Genomic DNA, 14,000 nt, shown 5'->3' with positions numbered 1-14,000 from the left:
AGAAAGAAAGAAAGAAAGAAAGAAAGAAAGAAAGAAAGAAAGAAAGATCTGTATCTTTCTGAAAACTGAATGCAATAGAAATTCTGAGCAGCTGATCAAAATTTAGAAAATATTCCACAATCAACAAACGTTATTCTTGGAATCCCTGGGAAATTGCCTGTACTTCTGTCTGTTTGGTTTTAAGGAAACAGAAACAAGATCTCCCTGATCTCACTGAGCCTATCTGATCAAATGAACACAGCACTGCTCCTGTCCAAACTTGACTCCTACCATGCACCCACAATATCCCAATGTCAGACAGTGAACATATTTACCAAAAATTGTTCTTGTAACTTAATCACATAAAACAAATCCAAGGCATGAATATCAGTCTCATATATTAAACTTGCCATATAAACTTCAAATTTATAAGGTTCTTCATTTGCAAAAAGATGAGATTGGCTTGGTTACTGTAAAACTATAATGTTCTGGTCTTCTGGGGCTAGTCTGTCTAATTTGCTTCATTTTCCAGATGAAAAAAGAAACCTTGGAGATCGTGGCTTTGTTCTGATTCAAAACAAAAAACAAAGAATGAAGCCAACAAATTTTCCCTGAGGAAGCGATAGTGTTTTCCAGCTGTATTTTATAATAAAAAAAAAAACTGTTGGAACGTTAAAACTTTAATCCATTCTTCACCCCTGGTGAAGACAAAGTTTTGCTTGCTCTATCAACAAAGAAGCCAGACTGCAGACAAAGTGGTGTGAAAGGCTACGAATCAAGCAAGAAAGATAAAAGGTGCACAACAACAGTCAAACTCAAGCTCAAAGAAAGGAGAGTGTTCAAGACATAAAAGTGAGGAGTAAGAGGATATTCATCTGACCCTCAAGAATGGCAATGCTCTCACACCTCTGCAAAGAGAAGAGTTACAGATAAAGCCATCAGAAAGAGAACACAAAAACTTCCATAACTGTATACATAATACATAATGCACATAGGGTGCTCCAAAAGTGATGCCTCCTACTTATTTCTGACCCAAAGAGCATAATAACACTACTTGATAGAACAAATTCTCAGCCACAAAATACTATTTTTCAACACAGTCATCTTCACTAGCTATACCCTTTTTCCAACAACAAACAAAAGCCTGTATGCCACACTCAGATATGTGCATGGGAGTCCAGAACATGGCAGAGATGACCACTGTCACCATCACTGAAACACACCACCCACCACCTGACTGTGCACACATCCACTGTTTGGTCTCCATACACTCAGCAAACATCAATCAAGGTGTCAGTGGGTGCAACTTTTTCCACATGGAGGAATTCCATGCCATGCCTTTGCTTCCCATGCACTCCCATGTCAGACATTACTTTGCCAGACTGCCCTGCCCCTCTGCTGCCATCTGTCACGCAGCAACATGTAACAGAATATTGGCAGGAAGGTTCAGCCCCTACTATCGTATCACCACTATCTGTTTCTGACACCATGAGTCAACAAAATAAATTTGAAGGCATTACTTTTGGAGCAGATGTATGTACTCACATATATAGAATACTTTTTTTTTTTTTTTAAATAAAAATTAGCAGGCCACACTTCAGGGATGCTATACGGAATCAATTTATATGACATAGAAAACAACCCCACCTCTAAAGTAAAAAACATTGTTATAAATTAATGCATACAGGGAAAATATTTTAATGACAAAATGCTTTAAAGTAATCTTTAAGTAATAGTAAAACATCTTGTTAGGGGCACAGTAGGCAGAAGAAAATAGAGAGTGGAGTTAAACAGTTCTCATTAGTAAATTCTACACATATTGGCTAAAAAGACCTTTAAAATTCAATAGATAATAGGATTTACTGAGAAATAATCTGTAGAGATTTTAACTAATTTCAGATATATTAAAAATTTATATATACCAAAATTTACTAACCAGCAAACATTGCAGCCTTTATATGTACAAGCTACCAAAATATCAAAGGCTTTTCTTCTTTTATTTATGCTATTTGATAATAGCTTCCAAAACCTGGAAACGAATAATCCTCTTACTTTTAACAACAGTAACCAGTAGCACAGCTGAAGAAAGATCTAGGAATAAAGACAACCTTTTCTTTCTAAGCTAACTACCTCCCTTGGGTCATGCAAGGCATTTCACATTCCCCCTGACTTTGAAGCTGTTCTTGCTTCAAGAGAAGGCTGAGAAGTTATTTTTGTGACTTTGTACAGTGCAGAGTGCATTACTGCCACCTAACATGCGATGCATAAAAGGAAGCTCCCAAAGATCTACACATCTCAGAGAATAACCTGTTTTCACTTGATATTTGAATGCTCTTTCATTGCTTGAAAAAGGAGCATCAGAATTAACTCCATAAGGAGCCATTATTCAAACCACCTTACACTGTTGCTGGGTCAGGATTCAATCCCATTCTCACTCAACATCATTGAGAAAAGTTCAGTTTGATTCACCAGTTTACAATAATCAGCCTTTTTAAAAGCAATTCTAAATGAAACATAGGAAAAAAAGAGGAGACAGCAACTTTTCATAAATGTGCTTCATATTTCTATGCCAGAAGGTCCTTACAAATTTGCATTAAAATTCATCACAAACTGTGTTCCATACTTCACGAAAAGCAAAAGTGTCATTTTATATAAGGAGTCAATGAACTTACCCATCAGCAGCCCAGCACAATACTGCTTGAATTTGGGTGACAAACCTATCCAAAAAACTGCTAATTGAAGGATGTCTAGAAGGAAGTTGAAATTTTAAAGAATGTTTTTCTTTCTCCAGTTCTTCCAATTTCCGTCTATATTTCTCAGCTAGAGAAGAAATTAAAAAAAAAAAAAGTGAGAAAAGATGGTTTTACTTGTAGAAGAAAGATTGATCAATAAGTAGTAAAATCTGTATCACAAACAGTTCTTCTCTTTTGATAAAATATTTCAGTCTCTTTTCCTTCAGAATGAAGTATTAAGAGTACAACAGTCAATATCAGATAATCAGGATGCTAAATTACTTTCTTCTATGACAAGGACAAAATTGCAGGATTCTCAGCAATTTTATTGAGTTTTAATTTGGTAAAGCTCTAAGTTATCATCCATACTCTTTTCCTAAGATAACTCTGAAACTAAATTATATGAAAACTCATTCCTCACTGATCTATTTTAAAACAATCTTAGATGGCAATTACACATCTGAAGTCTGAATTTTGAAAAACAGCATTGTTACTAGATCAAGAACAGCAGAACTGCCCGAACCCCAAGATTACATTTCAGCAGAAAATGCACATGCAGTTATAGAAATCTTAACAATTCTCTCACTCTAGGCTCTCCTGAATTACATCTAGCTTATCAAACACAAATGGCAGTGCTTTGACTCTACTGTATCTTTATTGACCTAGAGTCACTTCTTATATAAGTTAGTCTTTACTTTGTCTCCTTTCTCTGTGTAGAAAAGAAAGGAAAATGGTTCCAAACACAGATAGTTATTTCTGGTACATTTATCCTCTATTTATATGGTGCAAGTATACTAGGCAAAAAAAAAAAACAAAAAAACAAAAAAAACCACAGCCGAGGAGTCTCACTGATACAAGATGAAACACCTTTGATGATACATTAATCAAATCAGAGAGTTTTGAGTTGGTCCACAAATGGAAAATCTTTACAGCTCAGTACTTTCCTTGTGACAATACTGTCCACAATTTTTGTGTGATAAGCATTCCTTTCCCTCTAACATTTTCAATACATGTTACTACCAGAATAACTCCCATTTGTGAATGCTTTTTACTGCTCATTTTCTTCTTTATTCTCAAAGAGATTTTTAGAAGAGGGGTTGTTTACATTAGCTACTTCAGTCCAATGATCCATTTTCACAATAATCCATCATTAGTTTTGATATCCCTTCTGCTATGGTGGTGATGGGAAAAATTAAGACATACAACATGCTAACAAGACTAGATTTTCTCCCTAGGCCAGTAGATTGTTCAAAATAGCTTAACGCATGCTATTATTATTATTAAGGTGCAAAATGCTTTCAGAATGCTCTAGCCAGGATTGTCATCTCCCAGGTTACTGCAGATTCCAGGCATTGCTTGAACATGGCCTAAAGGACTGCAAGGAGCAATGGGTTCTGACATAGCTCCTCATGCACTACCTAAACCAGATTATTCAAATCAGAAAGTAGGACAGCTAATTGTGGAACAAGCCCTGAGCCTTGTGGAAACACCTTGAGTTAGCTTTCTTTTCCTGAGACTCTGTCACAGCAGATGAGGCAACCAAGCAACTGATTGCAGACAACAGTAGACAACGGTTTCGACAAGGATATATTAGTAGCTTCTTACAGGTAGGAAGAAAAAAAAAAAAAGAGTAATAAGCAAACATCCAAGTTAATGCCAATCCAAAGCAGGATGTCTGTTGCAGAGCATCATACAGATTTACTGTCTTAAGATCAGAAACAACCTCTAGAAGCACTCACTCTGTGTGTAGCATATAATCATCTAGCAGTCAGATTTTAAAAGAAATGCCAGCTGATCTTGGATGTCAAAGTAGGTAAGATTGTTCCATTCTGGCACATGTCCAAAACTCTCCTTTATCAGCAACTCCACAGGACATCTACAAATGACATCAAGCTGAATGGTGCAGTTTACATGCTTGACATGCAGAATCAAACTCTGTAACCCAAGTAAGATTACAAAGCAGGTATGGTTTATTCAGTGACGCGTGTATGCTGGATGCAAGGATGATAGATCTACCTAACTTACACACCGTCTGGAAAAATTGTGCTACAGATATAGGCCAAACTAATATGTAATCAATAGTTTTTCCGGAATTTAGATACACATTCATTACAGCCCCAAGAGTTCATTAGCATGCAGACCCTCCCCTCTTGTGGGTCATGGGATGAAGACTTCTTGTTTTCCTCGCAAAGGCTTCTGACCCTTCTCACTGTAAACTTCTGACCTGTTGGGGGGGCATCCCCCAAACTGGTTTCTTCTAGCCCTGTGGACATTTAATCACCTCCCTGCCAGAGGTCTCTGGGTTATTCTCAAACCTTATTGGCATGGCCTTTTTTCCCCTCACTATCCCAGACCAGTGTCTGCCATCCCTTATTTTTCTAACAAGCTCTACATTCTTACTTCTATAAACTATCTCTAACTATTCCCCTTCACCTCCCTCATTCTCAGTCACTATGAAGCCTTCTTGCCTTTTCACTTTCACTTATGGGTCCCTTCTCATCTTTCATGTTAGAAGGAAGAGATGCTATCCAGAGAGATCTGGACAGGCTTGAGACGTGAAGGAAGAAACTGTTTACTGTGAAGGTGGTGAGACAGGTTGCCCAGAGAGGTTGTGGTTGCCCCCTCCCTGGAAGCATTCAAGGCCAGGCTGGATGGGGCTTTGAGCAACGTGGTCCAGTGGGAGGTATTCCTGCCTATAGCAGGGGAGATGGAACCAGATGATCTTGAAGGTCTCTTCCTACCTAAGCCATTCTATGATGCAAGAACTTTGGTGAGATTCCTAAGTCCACAAAAACAGACCAGATTTTTACCAGAAGAATATTCCACATCTCATATAGAACTTCAAACACTGGTATAAAAAATATCACTATTATAATCAGAAAAGTAAGGACTAAATGGTGGCCAACATCTATTGACCATCAAAATGAGCAGAACTACCTCTTTTTACTTAGATCACTCATTGCTGGACTTCCTGCATTACCTGAATGGGAGTTGTGGAAGTCCTCTTTAATAGTTTGAACACATGCAAAGACATGCTTTCCTCTTCCCATAGAGCACGGTAGCAGCATTTACTATTGCAAAGCCTCCCAAGTGTTCATCCACAACAGATCACAGTAAAATAGCAGACTTCACAGAAGATATAAAGACTCAAGTCCAGATGCAAGTCACAAAAGACAGCCCAGGGAGAACAAAAAAAAAAAAAAAAGCTAGCTCATGTTTGGACTGGCATCTTTACAAGGCAGGAAAACACAGAATCATTCTAAGAGATCCATATGACAGTATTCAAATGTACTACTGTAATTGAGAGATGGGCAGTTAATAACACAGGTTTATATTCACAGTATAGAACTCCGTAGCTGGAGGAGGCAGCAGGCTGGTGTTCTCTGTACCCAGGATGAGTAGTTGGAAAACTTGCACCAAAGAACTACATGAGACAAAACTCATTCCATGATACTTTAACTTGTTTTTTGACATAATTATGTTAACGCTATGTTTATGCATCCATTGATTCATCCTTCCTAGTCCTTGAAATTGGCTATTCTGGGAATGAAAACAGCTGAAGGAATCCATATGCCACTTCATTATCTCTGTCATTAATTCTTGGCTGCATCCTGCTCTGTATATTCCAGGTTACACAGAACTCGATTAGTTCCTACTAACAGGCGTTTCTAAATAATTTGTTCCACTGGTATTTTATAAGAATTATTGCTGGTCATATCTGCTTGTCATCTTTCAGAACTAAATGACTGTTTATCCTTTCAGCACTATCATTAGAGGTTATGTCCAAAGAAACCCCACCACCTTCTATCTGAATAGTGCAGTACTTCTGCTTTTGGGCTCCTCTCCTTGAAAGCAGACCTCTTTGGTTTCATCTGGCTGATGTTTTTGGTGCGTGGAGACATTAGGGCATCTCAGTCCCAATTGCTGAAAAGGGAACCAAGCTAATAAAGTTCACCTCAGCTAGCTTTCAGTGCTGCAGATCACAAAAGACCTAGATCAAGCAGAAGTTACAGAAATAATCAGTTGTTTAACAAACATGATACGTGAAAGAGTTCAAAAACCCTTTATCTAGTGAAGATAAAGACTGAGGGGAAAAACTTTCAGTCCTATTCCATACCAGATAGATGCAAAGAAAGAGTTAATAAAATGCATTTACTCAGAACTTTGGTCCTAAGTAACAAATCTCTATTGCAACAATGGACATCAGGAAAAATAGAGGCAGTAAAGCACTAAAACTGGCTGCTTGGGGCAACCAGGAAATTCCCATCAGCTTTTGTTTCCAGATCAAGCATCTCAGGGGTAGATTTGGCACAGTTGTTAAGGTCAAAGCCAGCAAAATTGAATATATTCTCCTGAGATCTCTTTCCACCATACTTTCCAGGACCTTCTAGCCAAAAATCAGACAAAAAAAATCTTTGCTACTCATGAGCTATCAGGCTCAAAAACGCCACTCTTCTTTACCTTCATTTTAGAATCATAGTATAGTTTGGGTTACAAGGGACATTTAAGAGACATTCTAGTTCAAACCTCGTTCTACAGGCAGAGATAATTCCCTCTAGACCAGGTTGCTCAAAGCCCCATCCAGCCTGGCCTTGAATGCCTCCAGGAAAGGGAAGCATTAGTTTAAGCACACAGAAAAGATCTCCACAGAATTCCAAAGCTCACTGATGAACTGAAGCAAAGAACGAAACCACGCTCTCAAATATATACATCACATAGAAAAAGTTTAATGTTGATGTCTTTTTTTGATGTCTTCTAGCCCATGCTTCACCACAAAATAAGTTATTTAACACCAGTTTATGTATAAAAAGCAATTCTTCTATTAGAAGTAGTAGCGTATTTGTAGATATTTGTTGTAAAATGAAGGAACTTAAGTACATGCTGACAAGTACTTGGAATAAAGCATAATTTTCTCTTATTTCATCACATTACTAGCTACTGACTTGATGCAGCCCTAGAGATACAGGTTTCTACTCTGTGCAGAAGTCAATCTTTAAGTTACCCTCCTTCCTACTGGTTATTCCTTGACGTGCATCAAATATCCCATTCCACTTAAAGCCACCTCAGGCCTGGAAGACATTGACTAACTGCTGTTTTCAGTCAAACCGAGAGCAGTCCAAGAAATGCATTGCCTCCAAGGATCATGCTTTGTTACAGCTTCAAGGCAAATGAAGCAATTTGCTTAATTCTTAATTGTCCACATAAGAACATCTGGCTACCATTTTAATTCTTACATATTTTAATGCATTTTCTTTATTCCCATGAAGAGGAGTGGCTTCACTTTATCAAAACTATTTATCGTCCTGTAATAAATGCCAGATAACCTTCCCAGTACTCACTTTCATAAAACATAGAGCTTCCAAGATGACCAGAATGTTTTTGCAAAATCAGCAACAAAAATATTTTGATACCTGCTTTGTAAGAACTACAGAACTCTGAAAATTCACCTATTCTTCTTTCCTCAATCCTGACTCTCATCCTTCTCCTGTACACAGGAGCAGGTCTTAGGAAAGCACACTAAGAAGCAAAGCACAAAGTGTCCCCTTACCTCAATGCTGCTTCCTGAACCTACGATGATTATCAGGAAAAAGCTTTCCTGAACAAGACACTACTTTTAGACCAGTACCTTGAGAGAGTAGGGAAAAATCATGAGTGGATGAACATCTACCCACTAGAAAATTCCCTTTTTTGAAGCTATCTATGCTTTTGGTCTTCAAAATATCCTATGACAGACAATTTCAAAATAGAATTAGGAATGCTATAAATACATCAATTTTTTTTATATTTTTTTTATATTTTTTTTTACTACTATGAATGCAAGATAACATCCTCTTCACTTTCCTACACGTTAATAATTTAGACACTTTTATATTCGCATTGCACATCTCATTTTTCTGGACAGCGACTTTACATTAGCTGAAGAAATGCTACAAAGGCTACAAAGTAAGGAGTAATTGGGAGCCTGAATACGTGGCTGAGGTGAAGCTGGATGACAGCTTAGTAAGCAAGAGGTCTATAGCCCAATTACTAACATTAGTCTCCTGCAAAATCACTTGTGGGAGAACATACATACCAATTAGTATTCAAATATGATATGCAAAGACCTGCACTGTGATCAGAAACAAAGGCATTACAAGCAATTTGTAATTTCTTCAATTTTTTATCATAAAATAATTAAAGAAAATTAAGAAATGAACTATTTAACAGTTGTGAGCAGATGCATAATAGAAAATATTCAATTTCTTACAAATCCTAGCTCATCACATATGCATGAAAGGGAGATTTACATTACATATGGACAGCTTCCCTCACCACGAATTTTCTGGTCACTGCTAGTGAACACTTTCCACCTTCCATTCAGACTTGCACAAGGAAACCAGCAAACTTAAGAGAGTGAAACTGCTAAGGTAGGCAGACTCTGAGAAGGCACAGATCTGGGGACAGCCAGTAGAAGATCCAACCAGAGCAACAGGAGCAGCAGCTGCACTCCAGAGTTCTGCCTACCCTATTGACCTTGTAGACTAACAGTACAACAAAACAATTCAGTTCTGAGAACTTAATATTCACAGCTCAAAGGGTCTTCACACATACTATGCTTAGCACAGTCCCGTGCACTTAAGGCCAGTTAGTCCCTAGAGCACATTTCTTCCTTGTTTCACCTGAAAGAAAAACAGTTCAAGCATTCTTGACTGCTCTACAATACGAAACAAAGCACAGTAGATGAGACAACTGGGAAATCCCCTTCAAAGGTTCATACACCTAATCCAAACTGAAATACTGTTTGAGTCAGCGTGTTCGGAATACTTCTAATAGCCAGTGAATAAGTAGCTGCTGGAACTAACAGTGAATAGAGGATAAAGTGTTCCAGACAAGGCTATAACCCCTTACATCCTCTTTCATGTTCATAAAAGTCTAGAGCACAATGGCTGCTAGAGAGTAATGCAGGTGTAAATATCCTGTTTTCCCACTGCTTAATTTTTCCATTTCAACCAAGAAGGTTCCTGAACTATCAAAATGACCTTAGGAATAGTTGAGCAAACTGAACTCCTAGGTGCTGAACATCCTTTGAAGTCTGAAGCAAATACCGCAGAATTCACCTAAAAATCTGTTGGCAATGCTACATTCCACAACTCTGTTTTACACGTATTTCTCAGATACTTGGCACTCTTAAGATATGTGACAAATCTTTCTAATTCCTGCTTTACCCTGTTGAGACACTAGATGGATGTTTGCCTCTGACTCTAGTGCTATTTAGAGTTGGAAGCTCGGTAATGTAGAAAGCAGAAGAGAGTCAGACTCCCGAATTCCCTGCCAGACACGGGCACTGGAATAGCCAAAAAGCACAGCAATGACACAATGACACATTCAACTCCTAGTTTCCCCTGCTGCATGCAACCTTACTGCCCACAGTTTCTGCTCTGTATTGCTATAACACGATGGAAAACACAGCAGTGATAGCAGATGTACAGGAACTGCTGAATCACGGCCTGAACCTCTGATTGACCACCTGAGGCAAGCAATGAGTCAGCTGCAGGAGCACAGGTGAATTGCCTTCACCTGTGCTACCGGAAGGAATGGAGCCTGGCTCCACTTCTCCTAGATCTGTGCTGACTGCTGCTGAGGAAGGATCTCTTTCTGGAGATCACTCCTCATGGAGTTTATTGCAAGCCTACAACACCAGTGAGCATTTTTCATTTATTATCTTTCCACCATGATAATCCTACTTAGCCTAACCTCTGCACATCTATTAATTGTACAGCAGAGTAGCAAAGTCCTAGAATACAAGAGAGGACATGCTCTAGTGCAGCAGCCATAGACACAGAAACTAAGGAAAGAATATGCTCACCCTTAGAAGGCCTCAGGTACACCGGACAATGCTTTAAGTAAAACTTCTTAAACTGAAATAAACACATGTAACAGTTTGTGAAAGAGGTTTACTCATTTTTAAGCCTCAACATGATGGTTCAAGGCTTCATCTAAAAGATGCAGAGTCTCATTTCAGATCCAAAACCTCATTTTTAGGGTAACTAATAATTCCTTAGTTTTAGTAATAACTTTCTTGGTTGCCATTTGTTCCAATTTCTGTTTTCACCACGGTGCTTGAGCCTTTCATTTGCATCCTGTGACAGCAGCGAGGAGAGCTGTGCGAGGTGCAAGCAGGCAGATAATCTGCTCAGTCTGCTTGCGAGGTTGCATGATGAAATAAATGGGTTCAAAAGTGTCAAAAGTGGCTAAAAAGAGAGGAGCAGAGGAACCACAACCTGCCCTCATACAGACAGGCTTTGCCACAGGAGAAAACACAAGATCCAAGGCAGCCTATATCCTCTCACTCCCAAGCTGAAGGCAAGAAGGAAAGGAGTGAATGGAGGCATGTCCACATGCAGATCTGCCTGTGCTGTAGTGACCACGCAACAGTGCTGTTTCAAACCTGAGGAAGGTGGAACAAAGAGTAAAACCAGGGTGCTAAATTTTAAGAAAGCCAACTTCCAGCTCTTCAGGGTGACAATCAACAGAACCCTCTGAGAATCTGTTCTTAAGGACAAGGGAGCACAGCAGAGCTGGCAGATGTTTAAAGAAGCTGTCCTTAACAAATAACCGATGACAAATTACGTTAGAGGTCAAGAGCAATGTTGTAATAATTCTAACTTTGATTATAAGTTAATCACTTTACGGCAGTCAGTGAAATCCTAATTTGAGCCCTCATTGCTGAAGCATCAGGCTGCACGACGGTGATTTCACTTTAGGAAGGGCTGCCTCTCAAGTACATTCTTTTAGGTCAAGAATATTTACTGACTACTTGTCAGTGAGTTGAACTTTAAATGTATCTAATTTGATTCTTTCTCCTCTTTTCAACACTGATATTACAAGTCCCTGTTCCCCCGTTGTGGGAAAGGCATGACACTGCCTCTGCCTTTCCCTCTCCTGAGAATGGCTCTTCATTCTTTTCTGCAGGGACATTTCCCTTCCCTGTTTCTACCAGCTCCCTGATGTGTCCTGCTGCCCCTAAAGTGAAGAGAAGAAAAATTGTGCTTCTCTGCATTGTATTTAAAAAATTTTACTCTTGGTTTATTCCTTCTTAAAAGGGAAACAATATGTTACAAAAAGTATAGATGTTTTCAGGGTGTAAGGGGGAAACGCCATAAACTGCGTATATGCTCATAATGTGAGGAAGTTCTTCCAGATCCAGACAGCCAGGGAGCCCAAAGCTTCATTGCATGCTGCAAAGTCTCCTTTTTCATTCCAGATCCCTATCCATTTTCAGAGGTTACAGCCTCATTCCATGGCCCACCACCTCATTTTTAAGCCACAACCCTCCATGTTGAGGATTCAAAGCTTCATTTGAAAAATTCTGAGTCTCACTTCAGGGTCCAAAACCTTAGTCTTAAAACCCAGAGAGTCATTTCAGGATTCAAAGTGTTCTCTTTCAGTCCAAATCCCCATTTGGAGGATAAGCACTGAGGGGCACTTAGCTTAGCCAATGGGAAAAGTGGAGGCTCAGTGCATGTCCAGAGGGGACCAGAGGATCCACAAGAGCAGCTGGAAGGCAATAGAGGAGCGGTAAGCACTGGGCTGTGGAAGCGCAAAGGGGAGAGCGTGCAATGAGGAGAGAGATGAGCTTGGCCATGGGAAGTGGAAGGCATGCAAGCATATTGGGAGGGAGCAGAGGCTATGCCAGCAGCTTTGGGAGGAAGCAGAAAGGATGTAAGCATGCCTGGAAGGGATGCTTAAGGGATTCCAGCAATCCCTAAAGGGAAAAGGAAGGATGCTGGAATGCTGTGGAAAGGACTGAAGGGGATGTGCCTGTGAACTAAGGGGATAAGGGCAACTCAGTACTTGCAGCCAGAGTAGGCATGAGGACACACCACAGAGAATGGAGGGGCTCTCTATGACAGCAATAGAAGAGATTTGGAGCAACAAACTTGAGCATCATGTACTCCTGCAGGTATGCAAGGTTGCTTCCTTCAGCCACATTGCCCCAGTAAATGCATAATTCTATGAACACATGTGCCCTTCCGCCTACCCCAAGGGCCTTACAAAGGGAACACTGGTACTGGTAGCCCTGGCAACTGTCACAACATGTCTCTTCACATCACCAAGAGTCACTAAGCCCTTTGTGATGTCACAAAGCACTCAGCAGAACTGGGGCCCCACAACAGACACAAGCACAGTGTCTGCAGGTGCAGGTGCTAGTGCTGGTATTGGTACTGGCAGTGTTGGTGGTGGTGCTGGTGGTAGTGCCCAGTCCCAACGGATCATGGAGAAGATCCAAAAGTTTTTCTGGAGATTGAGAATGACACGGAGAAGGTCTGTGCCTCCTAGTTTTGCTTCTCAAGGGCACATAGGGTACTTAAAAGCCTGGCAAAATCAGCACATGTCCTGATGACGGCAGCTCAGTTCACAGGCAAATTCAGCCTCCCTGCACATAGCCCATCCTGTGCATATATACCTTGATGGGACACCTCTTCTAGACCTCATTTCATCCCCTCTGTCACCCCCTCCATCTTCTGCCTCCATTGGCCAGTATCAACTGGAAGCAGGAAGAAAGGCTGCCTGGGGCTACTGTGGGCTGTCAGCACCCCGGGAGTAAAGCGCGCTGTGTCTTTCACAGCAGTCTTGCTTTGAGGAAGACCTTGTCGCTATACCATAGCATACAGGAAAACAACATTTAAGTATGTACTAGCAAGTGTGTGCTACTCTCTCCCAGTTTGCTGTCAGTCTGGAACAGGTGGCCAAGAAAGGGCCGTGAGGAGTGCGACAGGCAGTGTGCGCAACTGAACGTGCCTTCTGTCTTTTCTAGGCGCAGTGCTCGCGTGCACCCCAGGGACTGCACAGAGCAGGAAAGCCAGGGAGAAGGCCCTTTGGAATATGAAGTCGAGCAGGTGACAGTCTTCTTCTGGTTTTATAAAATGCTTGCCATGGCATCCTCTTTTGAGCCGATTTCCTTAAACGTTGACAATTTGTATTCTTTAACTTTGAACAGGCAGAGGGCAGCACAGATGGAGTTGCAGCGGCAAAATCTGCCCCACTCAATCCCTCCAACATAGATGGAGTGGCAGCAGCAACTTCTGCCCCATTCATTCTCTCCAACAAAGATGGAGTAGAAGTGGAAATTTCTGCCCTGCTCAGTCTCACTGAGACTTCTGAAAGTCATTCAAGCTCAGCAGATGATAAAAAGCAGCGATTTAAGATGCAACTTGAGCCCTCCTGCATGGAAAACCTCTCTGGGAACATCCCTGAGTTGCAAAAAAGCAACAAGACCTTAAGTCAGCAGCAGACGAAATCCAATAG

At 40.4% G+C, this 14,000-nt stretch overlaps 1 protein-coding gene across 1 annotated transcript in view; it reads right to left on the bottom strand.

The window, feature by feature from the left end:
- The window catches only part of DISC1 (DISC1 scaffold protein), a 249,596-nt gene that overhangs the window by 181,411 nt on the left and 54,185 nt on the right, over nt 1–14,000 (bottom strand). The window contains exon 4 of the mRNA XM_042884448.1: nt 2,652–2,799. Within this exon, the coding sequence (XP_042740382.1) occupies nt 2,652–2,799 (148 nt within the window). The remainder of the gene's footprint in view (nt 1–2,651; nt 2,800–14,000) is intronic.

The sequence above is a fragment of the Lagopus leucura genome, unplaced genomic scaffold (genome assembly GCF_019238085.1).
Source record: "Lagopus leucura isolate 7727_CA_CO unplaced genomic scaffold, USGS_WTPT01 Super-Scaffold_73, whole genome shotgun sequence".
Lineage (NCBI taxonomy): Eukaryota > Metazoa > Chordata > Aves > Galliformes > Phasianidae > Lagopus > Lagopus leucura.
The sequence above is the reverse complement of the archived record's forward strand: the minus strand, read 5'-3'. Positions and strand labels throughout refer to the sequence as shown.